General features: G+C 35.2%; 1 protein-coding gene across 1 annotated transcript in view; it reads left to right on the top strand.

Annotated features, from left to right (window-relative positions):
• Macrod2 (mono-ADP ribosylhydrolase 2) overlaps positions 1–14780 on the top strand; it is a 1707616-nt gene that overhangs the window by 1598199 nt on the left and 94637 nt on the right. The window contains exon 13 of the mRNA XM_090352924.1: positions 1189–1257. Within this exon, the coding sequence (XP_090209050.1) occupies positions 1189–1257 (69 nt within the window). The remainder of the gene's footprint in view (positions 1–1188; positions 1258–14780) is intronic.

The following is a 14780-nucleotide window of genomic DNA, read 5'->3' as shown; positions in this document are numbered from 1 at the left end:
ACCATTGGCTTCTCAAAGGGAGGGTACTGTCACATTTGATAAGGGCATTCTAGAAGATCTTTTTAGACTAGGTTAAAAGGAGCTTTTGAAGTGAGGAAGTAGAGAATAACTGTAACTTTTTGGCAACTTTTCTGTGAAAGGAAGATAGATGTTGTGACATCAGGGGAAGGTGAATAGTTCATCATTTTCATTTTAATTGAAGATTATCACCTAGCAAAAAAATGTGAGTCATTATCACCAATTATCCCCCTCCTGAAAATTTTATTCTCTGTTCCAATAGAAATGAAAGTTTAAAAGAAATGCTCATATATATTATAGACTAAAGATATGATAGGAAAATGGGGATGTTCCTTTAAATGTGTGTTATTTAGCAGGCACATAAGTTCTCTTTATTACCAGGACAATTTCAGAAGAAGAAAAAAGTCCATATATCCATTTCTCAGATGCCAGGAATTAAGCATTCCAAATAGGTTTAATAATCCTTCATATTTTGCATATACTGTCTGAATGCTAGTAGTTATCTACCATCCCAAAGGCCAAATATGAGTACCCATTCAGAAGAGGCTAATTGGTGCTGAGCAGGACAGGCTTCTTCAAGTTCTTGGTCTCCATTCTGTGTTTAGGTGACATGAAGTCTCCAAATTGCTAGGTGCTAGTGTTTTCTTCATGTAAGCCTACCTGCTCAGGAGGCTGAGGTCTGAGGATTGTGGTTTAAAATCAATATAGACAGGGAAATTCATGAGATTCTATTTCCAATTAACTACAAATCTCCCCAACCAAAAATGCTACAGTGGTGGCAATCCTTCTATGGTACAGGGTCCTCCTTGAGCCAAATTCGTAGGCCCTGAAACACAAAAACAAGAAAAAAGAAATCTCCAAATGACTATTGGTAACAGCTACTGGGTTAGTTGGTGCAGCTGCACAGCCATCCCTTCACACACAAACACACACACACACACACACACACACACACACACACTACTTCATTTTCTATTTCATTAATAGGTCATTAGTTCTATTTCATAATATTTAAAAATGATTACAACTCTTTTACTTCTTCAAAGATGACTCAATGCATGAAGGGAGCTCACAAGCGCTTGGGTAGAATATAAAGAGAGGCACAGGGGACAAGAGAGTTCACAGCTGGATGATATTAATTGAGGCCACATTTCTTATGCTGTTTTCCAGATGGTGTTAGCACCACCCCTGCGCCCAGCCCTGCTTCAGAAGATGCAGGGGAAGATTGCAAAGATGAAGGTAGGAATCTACTTATTACATTTAAAATTCAGAGACTTCAAAGTAGACCACTTGAGTTTTGTTTATATGGGAAAACCAAGCAGTGAGCATATCTAATTCTCCTTAAACTTCTCTATTTCCAAAACACAGATCCACCCACTCTGTTACATTCCATATTTAGCCTCTCCCAGAATTTACATATCCATCAACATTTGTTCCTCTAAAAATAACAGGTTATGAAATAAGATGATCAGAGTAATTAAAGTTAGAGATGTTTACTTGAAACAACTGTATTATTAGTCAGTTCTTCTGTTTATAGCTACATACAAGAAATAAATTTTAGAGGATGACTTTGAGGACCACCTATTAGAGGTATTTCAAGAAAGAAATGTTTAGAAGGCATCTCTAGAAGTCCATCTTTGGCAAGAACATCAGTCTCCATTCTGAAAACAATTACTAAATGAAAATATTGCTAGGTCAACTATCACAGTAAGGAGAAAAATAAAGAAAAATTTAGTTTCTGGGAGAAAATTTGAGGAATAAGAAGAAAAAGAGAGATGTAAGGATACTTAGATTTAAAAACATTCTCAAAGGAATAATTCCTCTTCCCTCTTGTTTAAGTGGCAAGTTACCATTGAGGATAGCTATTACAACTATTCTGTGATTGGCAGACTAGTGATATTTGTACAAATGGACAGCTATCTGGTAAACCATGCGGTCTACTTGAAACTTTAAGATATAGGTGTCCAATGTATTGCTTTAATTTGATATGCTATACATACAGTGCACACTTGTCATTGATATTACTCCTTAAATCAGTGTTTAGAAAATTAAAGTATTGGAAGTTTAGTACTGAAATACTTGTATTGTTTTTGTTTTGTTTTGTTTTGTTTTGTTTTTGTCGGTAGTGGGGCTTGAACTCTGGGCCTGGGCTCTGTCCCTGAGCTCTTCAGCTCAAGGCTAGTGCTGTGGAGCCATAGCACCACTTCCACTTTTCTAGTGACTAATTGGAGAAAAGAGTCTCAAGGTCTTTAGTGCCGAGGCTGGCTTTGAACCATGATCCTCAGATCTCAGCCTCCTGAGGAACTAGGATTACAGTCATAAATCACCGTGCCCGACTTTTATTTTTATTTCTTGTTTTAGGGTAATGTGTTTTATGGTTTTTGTTTTCCTTCATCAATGGCCTTGGACAGTTGGGAGTTGCAGAATGAGAACAATGGGTCTGCATAGTTGAACTATAAATCCTGGCTTTGCCACCGGCAATTCAGATGATTTTGGAAAAAAAATACTAGTCATTAACAAGGAACTAGCCAAAAATGACAAATCATTTGCATTTCAAATTTTTCTTCTGGGGGGAAAAATAAAATGGTGACAATAATAGTGTCTACCTCACAGAGTATAATACAGGCCAGTTGCTTAGCTGTTCACTTGCTGCATGTATAGACTGGAATTCACCAAAAAGTCAGAGATGGAGATGAGCAAACAGACAAAGTCTTTTCAATCACCCACTAAAATAATAAAACAAATGAAACAGAACTGGCTAGAGGGGGAAATTAAGCTGTGATATATTCTCAGAAGAGATCTCAGCTGACTGTATGGGAAGTCTGAAGAGAAAGGGGGCTTCTGAGCTGGAGAGGAGAATCTGGAAATAGCTCCATGGATAGTTCATGCTATGCTAGGTGCCCAGGGAAGGGGTGGCCTCATCCACAGGTGGATGGAGGAGAAATCTTTCATTTCCAGAAGATCTGGGAAACCCAGCATAGCTTCCACCATTTTGGGTGATTGGTTTCAAAACCACTTGATATATCTAAAAATGTAATTTGTGTCAAATATCCAGTCTCTGCAAACAACTCAAGGTTATTTTAGGGTAAAATAGAACCATGCATGTCAAGACAAAAAGGAGGAAAAGTGAGACTCATTTTAAACCAAAAATTTTAGACATTCCAAATATTTAGCTTATGATAATTTTTAAGTGTTATAAAGTCAAAAAGGCAGAGTTTAACAAATAAGACAGAGAGTCTAAGTTGATAACTTGAAGCTGAGATTTTTCCTGTTGTGTTATTTAGTGTGGAGATATCACACCTTTGTTAGAAACATAGTGTTTGTGATATTTCTTGATGCTTTTAGGATGTGACACCATTAATTGCTCATGCTAGGAACAGTTTATTTCTTGAAATACTTTCAGGAATTTTCCTTAAAATAAAATTTCTAATGGTGGCAACTCCAATCAAAGAATTCTGTCATATGTCACAAAATGTCATTCCTTCACAAGACTAAATGTCAAGTTATAGGGATTTCACTTAAATAAATTCTTAATATTGATTAATTTATTTATTTGGGGAATATTAAGTGTTTTAGATTGTATCCATCCATAAGTTTCACTTTAAAATATAGCACATGATATGTTTTTTTTGTCATTTCTCATTAGAAATACCATACACATAACATCACTCTTTTTAATTGATTATCAGTTCAATGCTTAGACCAAGTATCTAATGCTAATGAAACTGTCATCTTGACTGATAGATGCATGGCTCAGAAATTTTGAAAAAGAATATTCCATTCAAATTCTACAATATTGAGGTCAAGTTGGGGTTAAAGCAAAGTCATAAGTGTGGAGGATTCATTTCAAACATTCTCCATTATTAGCTTTCATGCAGAAATATCTCTCCTCAGTGACACCAAAGCTATTTTAAAAGCCTGGAGTTAAAAGGTAGCTTATAGAAATGCTTATTGCACTCTCTGGTTTAAGTGGCAGAACCTTTTTTTGCTGATCACAGCTCCTAAAGGAGTCTGTGTTTTCTTCACTTTGTTTCAAGACTTTGCTTCTATGAGCATCTTCTTGAGCTTTAGAATCACTATTCTGGGCTGCATTTGTTATGCTTTCCCACATAACTCCCATGGAATTTCAGACTAATTTGGGTATTTCTAGTGATGCTCATTAGTTGGCTGGCTTTACATCCATTGTAAGTTGGAATATTGCTAAAAATTAGTGTCTTCAAGGGATAGAATGGTTGAAAAGGAGCCAGTCAGATGAGGGATGGCTATCTCTTTGTGGGGGAAGAGACAATCAGATAGATAAGAGGAAGTTGAAAAGTTTTGAGAGGAATTGTTATAATCCAGATGTTTATAGTGATGATTTCATTCAAATAGTTTAGATATATTTTCCTCTTAGAACCAATTACCCCACATAGCCGGTAACTAGGCAAACTGCTAGAAGGCTCAATGTATGAATTGGGAACTAGATTGTCTGTCCTCTAGACACTGAAGGCACCTGTTTCTTGTGAGTCATTCTAGCTGTCAGGTGTACAGGAATTGAGTTGAGAGAGAGATGAGAGGGCAAATTGTGCTGAACAACTCATCTTCACGAGGGTGGGTGAATGCCAATGATGTGATCAGTAGACTTGAACTGAAAAGAACTCAAACCTGAAAGAGGTCAAGGGGGGAAAAAACAATATGTAGGTTGATAGGCCTTCTGATGTTGGTTAAGGCATTCTTTATTGACTAGCAAAAATACTCTTTATTTAATGACGTGTATTTTACACTTTATAACCTCTAAGAAAGATAAATTCTAGAGTTTCAGGGTGAGAGCTATTTTAAGTTAAACACAGGAGTAAAAATACATAAGACTATCTCATAACTGCATTGAAACTTCTGCAAGTTATTATTGTTAACACTGGTAGTTTATCACCTTAAGAAAGTATAATGCTGTATTCTACTTTTCTATGTGCTTTTTTAAATTTAATGTTATTGTTGGGGTGATGTAGCAGGGGATTACAGTTAGATATATAAATTGTATTTCTTCTTGAATATTGTTACCTCCTTTCACATTTTTCTCCCACTTTCCCTCCCCTTAATATCCACCTTCAAGTTGTAAAGCTCATTTCCACCGTATTGTCTTGTGAGCATCATTGTTGCACTGGTTCACCCTTTGTCCTTTGTCTCACCATGTTGTTCCCCTTCCCTTCCCCAATTCAAATACACCTATATACAACACACTATCACAGTATGCCCCTCAGTACATGAATGGACCAAGAAAATGTGATATATATATATATATATATATATATATATATATGAGAATTCTATGCTGCCATCAGAAAGAATGGCATTGCCATATTAGTAAGGAAATGGAAAGACTAGGGAAAAAAATCATAGTAAATGAAGTGAGCTAGAACCAAAGAAACAGAGGCTTCATGGTTTCCCTCATTTGTAGTAATTAGTACGTGTGTAGGATTTCCCTAGCAGAAGATCACAATAGCTCAAACCCTATGTACATATGACCATATAAGAAGAGGCTAAGTGAAATGAACTCAAAGATAGGGAAACAAGAGATTTCTCTTTGTGGTGGTTGTTTTTAATGTACTATGTAAAGTTAGTTCTCTTTTCTTTTGCTTTTTCCCCCATGTGGTTTTTCCCTTGTTGTCACTGTATCTGATCTGGGTACCTGGTATATGTCTGTACACTTTCAATAGCTCATCTTCATCTACTTCCAAGACCCAGGCACTGTACTGGTGAGGGACATACACTGTTTCAACACATTCACATTCACCTGTCTTATTATTTAATCAGTACCTAGTTTTAATTTGAAGGTCAACTAGACCAAATCATAGACTCATTAATATTAAACACAACATCAATTAATACTCAGGTGCACACCAGAGCTCATACTATTTGGAACTCTTTGTAAGTCACTTAATTGCTATTTGGCTTTTAGGAAATAGAAAGTCAACTGGTGAAGGATTTAGTTGCAGAATTTTATTTAGTTTTGGACTTCCTGGAGGTCAAAATTACAGTCAGAAAGAGGGAAAGCTCCAGCAAGTGTCAGCCTTACCAAAAGGAACCAAGGAGAAAGGAGGAGTCATAGCAAGTCCAGTGCTGCCATATCTTAGTCCTTCTTTAGTGTTTGACCCACTCATAGCAGGGACACAGCAATCTCTGGCCTTGAATCTACACTGACTGACTGAATACACTTTACCACCTCTTAGAATACTTCAGCCTCCAGTAGTTCAATAAAGGTGAAGAAATTATGATATTAAGAAATTAGTATCTCTGTACTCAGTGCTTTACATTTCAGGACAATGTAGTCCTCATTTCTCAAAAGGGGAACCCGAGACTCAAAAGACAATGAAAGATGATGAGCCAGTGTAGCAGCAATATTCACAAGACAATATGTTGGAAATAAACTCTATACCTTGGGAGAGGTTGAGGGAGGGAAAGGGAGGGGAAAAATGTACCAACTACCTTACGAATGTAACGGTAACCCCTGTATGATAATAAAAAAATAAATTACATAAAACAGAGAGGGGGGAAGAAGAGACTTTTATTAATGTAAATTCCAATGAGTAACTCATACATGAACTTGGGAATCTTTTTGGAAAGGGTAATATTTGTTCTCACAAGAGCAATATATACTTATTGTAAAAAATATTTTAAACATAGGGAAAGATAAAAAGTAAAAGTAATATCACTATTTTACCACTAAGGACTCAATTGAAAATAAATACATAAGTAAATAACAATAAGTGAACTATACTGTTGTTTCATTCTACTGAAGGCCATGAATGCTGAGTATGCCTCAGAGATATGATTTCCACTGGAGGCATAATATTTCATCTAGTTGTCTCACAATTTACATAGCCAATGCCCTGATGTTAGATTAGCTAGTTATTTACAGTTATATCTCTATTATAAATAATAGGGAAATGTAATGCATTCATTTTAGATAAATCTTCATGTGTATCTGTAGTCAGTTCCTCAGGATAAATTCCTGATTCTTTTGTTGAATTATGAGGTAAGAGATGGAAATATTTTTTAATCTCATGGATTTTCTCATTGTAAAAGTAAAACATATTTACTATAAGAATATGCAAAAGAATAAATAAAAATTGCCATCTATGACTCCAATCCACAGAATCATGAATTTATAACATACTGGGTATAAACTTCTAGTAATTTTTTCCAGGCAACCACAAATTACATACATATATGTAGGATTTTCTAAAGGCATTCTGCAATGTAAACAAATTTGAAACTGTCTCGTAAATATAAAAGTAGATGGTGAAATTCTTTCCCTGTTTTTGGATAATCTAACATCATTTAATTTTATTTTCCCATAAATGCATATTCATCTGCTTATATAGTTGCCATTTTGAATAGTTTCTTCAGCTACAGTTTTAAAGTCTGTGCTTTCTAGAAACATTGCTTTTACTTTGTAAACATTAAAATAATTTCTGTAAGGAAAGTCTAATAATGGAATTTCATACTTTTTTTCTCCCCCACAATGAAATCACATTTATTGCTTTTTCTGATTTTTAAATAAAAATTTTCTTGTATAGCATTCAAATAATACAAGAGTGAAAAGCCATCTTTGACCCCACTCAAAGACAATTACAATTTGTATCTGGGGTACCATTCTTTAATGTACTTCTAAGTACATGAACATGCATAACTTTTTATACATAAAAGTGTATATATACAATGCATGTACATATGATAGATGTATATGTAAATGTGTTATGATAGTACGATTTCTTCTTTATTGTCTATTAACTTTTCACCTTCTAATTATTTAAAAAGTAAGCAAAAGACTGATAAAGAATCTAGTCTCTGGCTCCAATTTTCATAATATATAATCTACCTGTATTCAACCCAAGTTCATGATCATGGGAAAATTACTTACATCTGACTGTGCCTAAGTTTCATCCATGTAAAATAAAGACATTGATAGCATCTACTTCAAAGACTATTAAGACCTAAGATGAATTTAAGGCATTTCAAGTCATGCCCAGGATGGAGGCTCAAAAATTTTAACAATTATTAAATATATATAGATGTATATATACAATATATATAATTACATATTATAAATATATATAATTCTAACAATTATTGTATATATACATATTTATATACATATAGATATATATGCTTACTTTAAAATATTCTATCATGTTACATATAACTTTTCTGAATCTTGCTTTGTTATAAGCACTAAACTTTTGTGGAAATCCCTGTATGTTGCTTTGTGTTGGCATAATTCATCTATTTTATAGCTCACATGATATTCCATAGTTCAGATACATTATAATTTATTCAGTGATTTTCTTATGAAGAACGAGCACTTTCTTTCCATTTTATTCTTCCACAAACAATGCTCAATAGCCATACTTGCCCATATATCCTTTATACTATGGCACTTTTGTTAGTATGGGAAAGATTCCAGGAATGTGATCTTGGCTTCAAGAAGTATGTATTTTTAGTAGGTATTGACAAATTGCCTTCTATAAAGGCTGTAAATATTCATATTTCCATCAGTAAACATTTTTTCTTAATTTTCCCCTTCAGTGTGTGTAAAGTATCTCATTATTTTTTAAGTCAGTAATGTGATCTCAATTTGGCAGGTATCTGAAGCCCCCCAAATGTAAATAACCTGTCAAAACACCCCAAAGATAGAAACAAGATATATAAATCAAATATGTTTAAACTTAAAGCCTATACCTTTTTTACCCATCATGCTGCCTTTTGAATCATGGCTTGGGGGCCCAGGAATGCTTTTGGCCTGGGATAATGTAGGGACAGGAATATAGATAGGTCCAGAGAAGTCAAGTGGAGCATGGAGCAAAACTGAAGCAACAAGAGCACAGTCCAGAGCCAGCTATTTGCTTACCATCATGACCTTGGTTCTAACCTGGGGTCAAGGTTAGAATGACATAGATGCCCAGAAAGTCTCAGTTGTGCTCCACACTGGGCATAAAGTCCAATCACCTTCTAATAACATCCATGATTCCTTATATTCAGGAAGTATGCTAGTCACTTATCTGTACTTTCCCTAATACCCTTAGCGCAGACATTCTGCCACCACTTTGTTATGTCTGTTTTTCATTCTTCCTATTAAAATCCTAATCAATTTTCAAAGCTTACCTCCAGTCTTTTGCATTGATCTTTTCCCTCCTTCCATCCTTCTTTTATCCCTTTCTTCTTTCCTCTTCCCCTTCCTTCCCTCCACTTCTCCTTCCTGCCCTCATTCCCTTGCCTCCTTTCCTGCCTTTTTTCATTTTTCTCCATTCTTCCTTCAATTCCTTGTATAATACTCTATTTTGCGGAGTTAAATACACATAAAAACTAGTCAAAATTTATACAAATATTTTTGTTGATATTTTCAAATTGAGTGGTCTAGATTTTTAGCCTCTTGGGGGATACCTTGCAAACTTTATAAACTTAAGTTTATTTTGGGTTAACATTATCATTGCTATGTGAGTTTGGATAACTTTCCTAACTTGTACCTTAGTTTTCTCCTCTGTAAAATTCAGACCATAAGAGTATTTATAATATAGGATTATGAAAACTGAAACACTCAGTTTATATATAAAGTGATTGCAACAGCTTCTCAAACATGGCAAATTTTAAATAGGTGTTGGTAGTATTAATTTTTTATTTTTACTGTCATTATCATACTTATATTTTGGCCTTTGAGTCCTTGTAGAAGGTAGAAATGTTCATAAAGAATTTTTCTATCTTTTATTCTCTTACAGTATTTAGCATGGAAGGGTCTTAGATACGTGATTTACAATGCTTTTGCTAGGGTTTTCTAGAAAACAACATACATTTGGATCTGTATATCCATAAGTTCTACAGTACAGGTTTAACCAAGTACATATCAAAATTATTTGAATTGTATCTATGTTGAACATGTATACACTTTTTAATCATTATTCTCTAAGAACTATAGTATGAAACCCATGTATATAGTATTTACATTGTAATAGATATTATAAGAAACCTTGAGATGACTTAAAATATATAAAGTATGCTTGAGATATACTCAAATTCTATAATTCATAAGAGCCACAGGCATCCACAGATATTGGCCTCCTCTTGGGAGCCTAGAATTCATTTCAGAATGCCTGGGTTGTTGAAGGATGACTAGAACCATGTATCTTGAAAACCTACACACTTTAGAGAATGACAGAGATTGATATTAATACTACACCAAAACAAATGGCCATAGTATAATGATGTCTAAAGGTGAAAATCGTAGTATATCTTGAGTATATTAAATTTTTTAATTTGACTCCAATTTACTATTCTTGGAATGTAATTTTCTGGCCTTTTCACTTTCATATTTATTCAGTTTAAAAATAACATTCTGAGTAACTCTTGACTATTCCTACAAAGGTGGTATATCTAGCCAATCTGGAGAGACACTGAACATCTGCTAATTAAATGCAGTCTGTTTTTTCTGTGAAAAATCTTTTAGACTAGCTAAGAGATTCTCAAACATCATTGCACATATGCAAAAATACATTAATGTTGAATTTAAAGGAGTAATATTGCAATAAAATGGTGATTTAAGGAGTTCTAGAGTTAATTTTGGAAGTGACTTCTTTTACTATTTCATTGAAAAAGAGATTCTAACAGTAGATCATATAGAATAAGACACATATGATCATATTTTAGAGGCAAAGACACTGGAGAAAGGCAATAAAAATATATTTCAGCCAGATATTGTGGCTCATGCTTGTAATCCTAGCTACTCAGGAGACTGAAATCTAAGAATCAGAGTTCAAAGCCAACTGAGGCAGCAAAGTCCTGTGAGAATCTTTTCTCCAATTAGCCACTAAAATAAGCCAAAAGTGGAGATGTGTCTCAAGTAAAATGCTAGCCTTGAGCAAAAAGCTCAGGATCAATGGACAGTGCTGAGGCCCTGAGTTCAAGCCCTAGGACATAAAACCAAAGCAATTTTTACTTCAGATACCCGGGAACAATAATATAACTTTTGCTCAAATTTTTGTTCATTAAATCTCTGTGATGTTCTTGAAGAGTTTAATAAATATTTCTTGATAAACAAGTTTGGAAGTCAAACCTCTTTGGAAACACGAAGATTAGACAAAGTCAAGTAGATTGTATAGGGGTGTACCTGGATTTGCTTTAAAAAAAAGAAAAGAAAAGAAAAGAAAAAAGAAAAAGCCAGCTCAGGTATGAAAGTCTGAGGGACACATGTCCAATAGAAGTGGTACTGTGGCTCAAGTGGTAGAGCAATAGCCTTAAGATGAAGAGCTCAGGGACAGCACCCAGGCCCAGAGTTCAAGACCCACAACTAACAAAAGAAAAAAAATCAAAGTACTCAGAGAATGTGACTTTATCATATTAAGCAATAACATCTCATTTTAAATATTTTGTTTTTTCTTTGTTGTTTTTTTCTCTTGGTAGAACATTGTCTAAAATCTCATGAAATGTAATTTGGGGAAACAGTCTTGCATCTGATCCAGAAATAAAGAACAAAGCTCCAAGTTCTGATTTCAGTGACTCATACTTTCATAGAACAAATAGGTAATGGTTAAATTGCTTTCTTAAAAATGGACATGTTTCTATTGGTAGTCATATGGAGAGCCATTCTTATAAAGTTCCAGAGAGGAATTCCTGTTCATAGATTTTGTAAAACTATCTTTGGCAGTGCTAAGGCTCAAACTCAAGGCCTATTTCTCAGAGTGCTTGATTGCTTGGCTAGTGATCTACCAGTTGAACCATACCTCCAGCCCAACGTTTTGCTATGTTACATTGAACATGAAACCTTGAAGACATTTCTGCTCAGACTGGCATTGAAACTGAGTCTACAGATATCAGACTCCTGAGTAGCTAGGATTATAGGCATGAGCCACTGGCACCCAGTTTTGTTTATAGTTTTTGACAACAGTCTCGTAAGCAAAAGCATATTGCCCAGTTTCTTCTCTTTGAGCCAGCAATTCGGGACTATATTGCAAGAGAGTAAAAAATAAGAGTGAAGGTGAGGTAGAAGAGACAGAAAAAATCAGCACTGCAGCATTGATTATCTTTTTTTTTCTTGGTACAACTCTGTACATCGCTGTGGGATATAGTATGACAAGGAGGTATAGATACACAATGTCTAATGATCACATAAGGGTAATAAGTATTCCTATCTCCTCAACCATTAATCATTTTTGTTTTGGCAACTTCCATGTTCTTCTTATTGGTTTTAAATATATCATGCATTGGGTCATGGCTAACCTACTGCGATAGAAATGAAAATTACTTCCTCTTGTCTCTCTATATGCCAGCCCTGTCCCATACTACCTAGTCTCTAAGAAGTACCATTCATTCTACTTTCCTTTTCCATAAGGTCAACATTATAGTGAAACATCGTATACTGGAGTACAAAACAAAGTTTCTTAACAAACACTGATGATACTAAATAGAGAGTTTATCTTCCTATTGTTTTTATAATTAGCACTGATATGTCTTTTAAAATAGAAAAGCACACTGGTTACTTTCCTAAGCAGAAGGACCAGCAACATTCCTAAATGGTTGTGTGAACAACACACGCCACACACACACACACACACACACACACACACACACACACACACATACACACACTGTTTTGAGGTTCAACATTTCTCCCAGCTTGATCTATGATTTATGATATTTCTCTGTTCCTATGAGATGCAAATAGATATAAAACTCTCCCCCAAAGCATGGAAATCTATCACAGAGTTCACTCATGCCATTCCTGGCTGTCACACATGCCAATTACATCCACCCTCCACACAGAATCAGGCAGAATCAGTTACTTGATACTCAACCAACTACTCGTGAAATAAGCTTCTCAGTGGACTTTTCACTTCAGGGAAGATAGTTAAGGCTTTGATACCACTCCAGGCACCAGGCACTGTGTTTTCTCTGGATCATTCTTAACAGTTTCCAGAAAATAAGCAACCGTTCTTTCCAATCCCACATTTTCCCAGAACTTCTTGCTTTCTAGAACTTCCTTGCAAACAGAAGTCCTGACTGGGGCTAGTTTGGAGAACTTAGATATACCGTTTGATTTTTTTCTTTGCCAGTCCTGGGGCTTGAACTCAGGGCCTGATCACTGTCCTTGGGCTTTGTCAAGGCTAGAGCTCTACCACTTGAGCCACACAACCACTTCTGGCTTTTTCTATGTATGTGATACCAAGGAATCGAACTCAGCTCTTCATGCATGCTAGGCAAGCACTCTACCACTAGGCCATACTCCTGGCCTCCTGTTTCATTTATTTTTATCTAACACTGACATATGCCAGTATCAGGGGGAAGACCATGAGATCAACACCACAGAGCCCTGGCTCAAGTTATCTACTACTGATCAATCTTTCCCTTCTGAACAGTATTCTCAGTTCAAATTCTCCTTTGAGACTTCCCCTGAGTAGAACTCAAAAAAGCTTACCAGCCTCTTGTATTAACTGAGGCCCTAAACAGTGTCATTTTAACTTAATAGTTTATTCTTCCATGTGTGCTAATGCCTTTCCCCTCCTCTCTGCACCTACAATCTCCTTTTTATATCAACTGTGAAGAAATTCAGGAATTTTCCCATGGTTCAAAAGGTAACCACATGTCGTGGGTTTTCACTGTTGTTCTAACTGCAAAGATTCTATCTGCATATCAGACCACAAAACATGATTTCTGGAAGGAAGAAAATGAACAGAAACAAAATGAGAGACAAAAAGAAAAACTTTTTTCTGAGCACAAATTAGATTTGGGTTTTGTTGCCACAAGTATTTTGTTAGTTTTTCGGGAGAAAAACTTTAAAAACTGAAGCAGGGATTTTTAGTGTGTAATTATATTCCCTTCCCTTATCCTCAAAATGTCTTTGCTGTCATGTCATGTCATCTTTGCTAATTTCTTTCTTTATTTCGAAAAAATCAACGCTTTCAGCAGGAACAAAGTAATTGTGTGTCCTAAGAATTGTCTGTGTGGATAGATCCTAAATGGTTGAAGCTAAAAACAATGACAAACAAAAAATGGTCCCTCAAATACCATCGTATTTAACTATTACAACAAATTTTTTAAATTAAAGAAGAATATGGGTTTAGTGTTGTCAGCTGCTATAATGAAAGCATCGGACTTATAGATGAAAAATTTGTTTTTCATACACATGGAATCTGTAATGATGGGTCATGTTTCATGGAGGCAGAGACTCAAACTAATGCAACAATTGTTCATCTCAGGCCTCAAAGGTATCTTGACATACATTCAGCAAATGGGGAATGAAAGAAAAAGTTGTATGGAAAGTTCATATGGACAGGCTTGAGAGTAGCACACATTTCGTTAACTACTCATGGCCCACAGGCCAGGAGAGGAACATGAGTGGCTTACCCATAAATTCCTCCTTTCTATGTAATATAGGGAAGAAAAAGGACTTGGTGGAGCAACTAGCTAATCTAGCAGAGATGATGGTACTGTTATTTCTTTTAATTTCACAGGTACAGCAACCAGTACTTATACCAGGTAAATTGCCACGCATATATTGAGGGCAAAAAAAGAAAGGAAGGAAGGAAGGAAGAAAGGAAGAAAGAGGAAAAAAAGAAAAAAATCAAGGTCTTTTTTGAAAAGAAAATTGAAAAATATTCATAATAATGTGTTTTTCTACCCTTTGGATATTTATCTCCTCTGGATGAAGGAAAACATGAACACATGCATGTACGCATATGTAAGCATTATTCAAGTCCAGTGAATTTTACAGGAGCAAGCAAATCATTCCTCCACAT

The sequence above is a fragment of the Megascapheus bottae genome, chromosome 18, assembly GCF_031878675.1.
Source record: "Megascapheus bottae isolate mThoBot1 chromosome 18, mThoBot2.hap1, whole genome shotgun sequence".
Classification (NCBI taxonomy): domain Eukaryota; kingdom Metazoa; phylum Chordata; class Mammalia; order Rodentia; family Geomyidae; genus Megascapheus; species Megascapheus bottae.
This window is presented reverse-complemented; position numbering and strand designations above follow the sequence as displayed.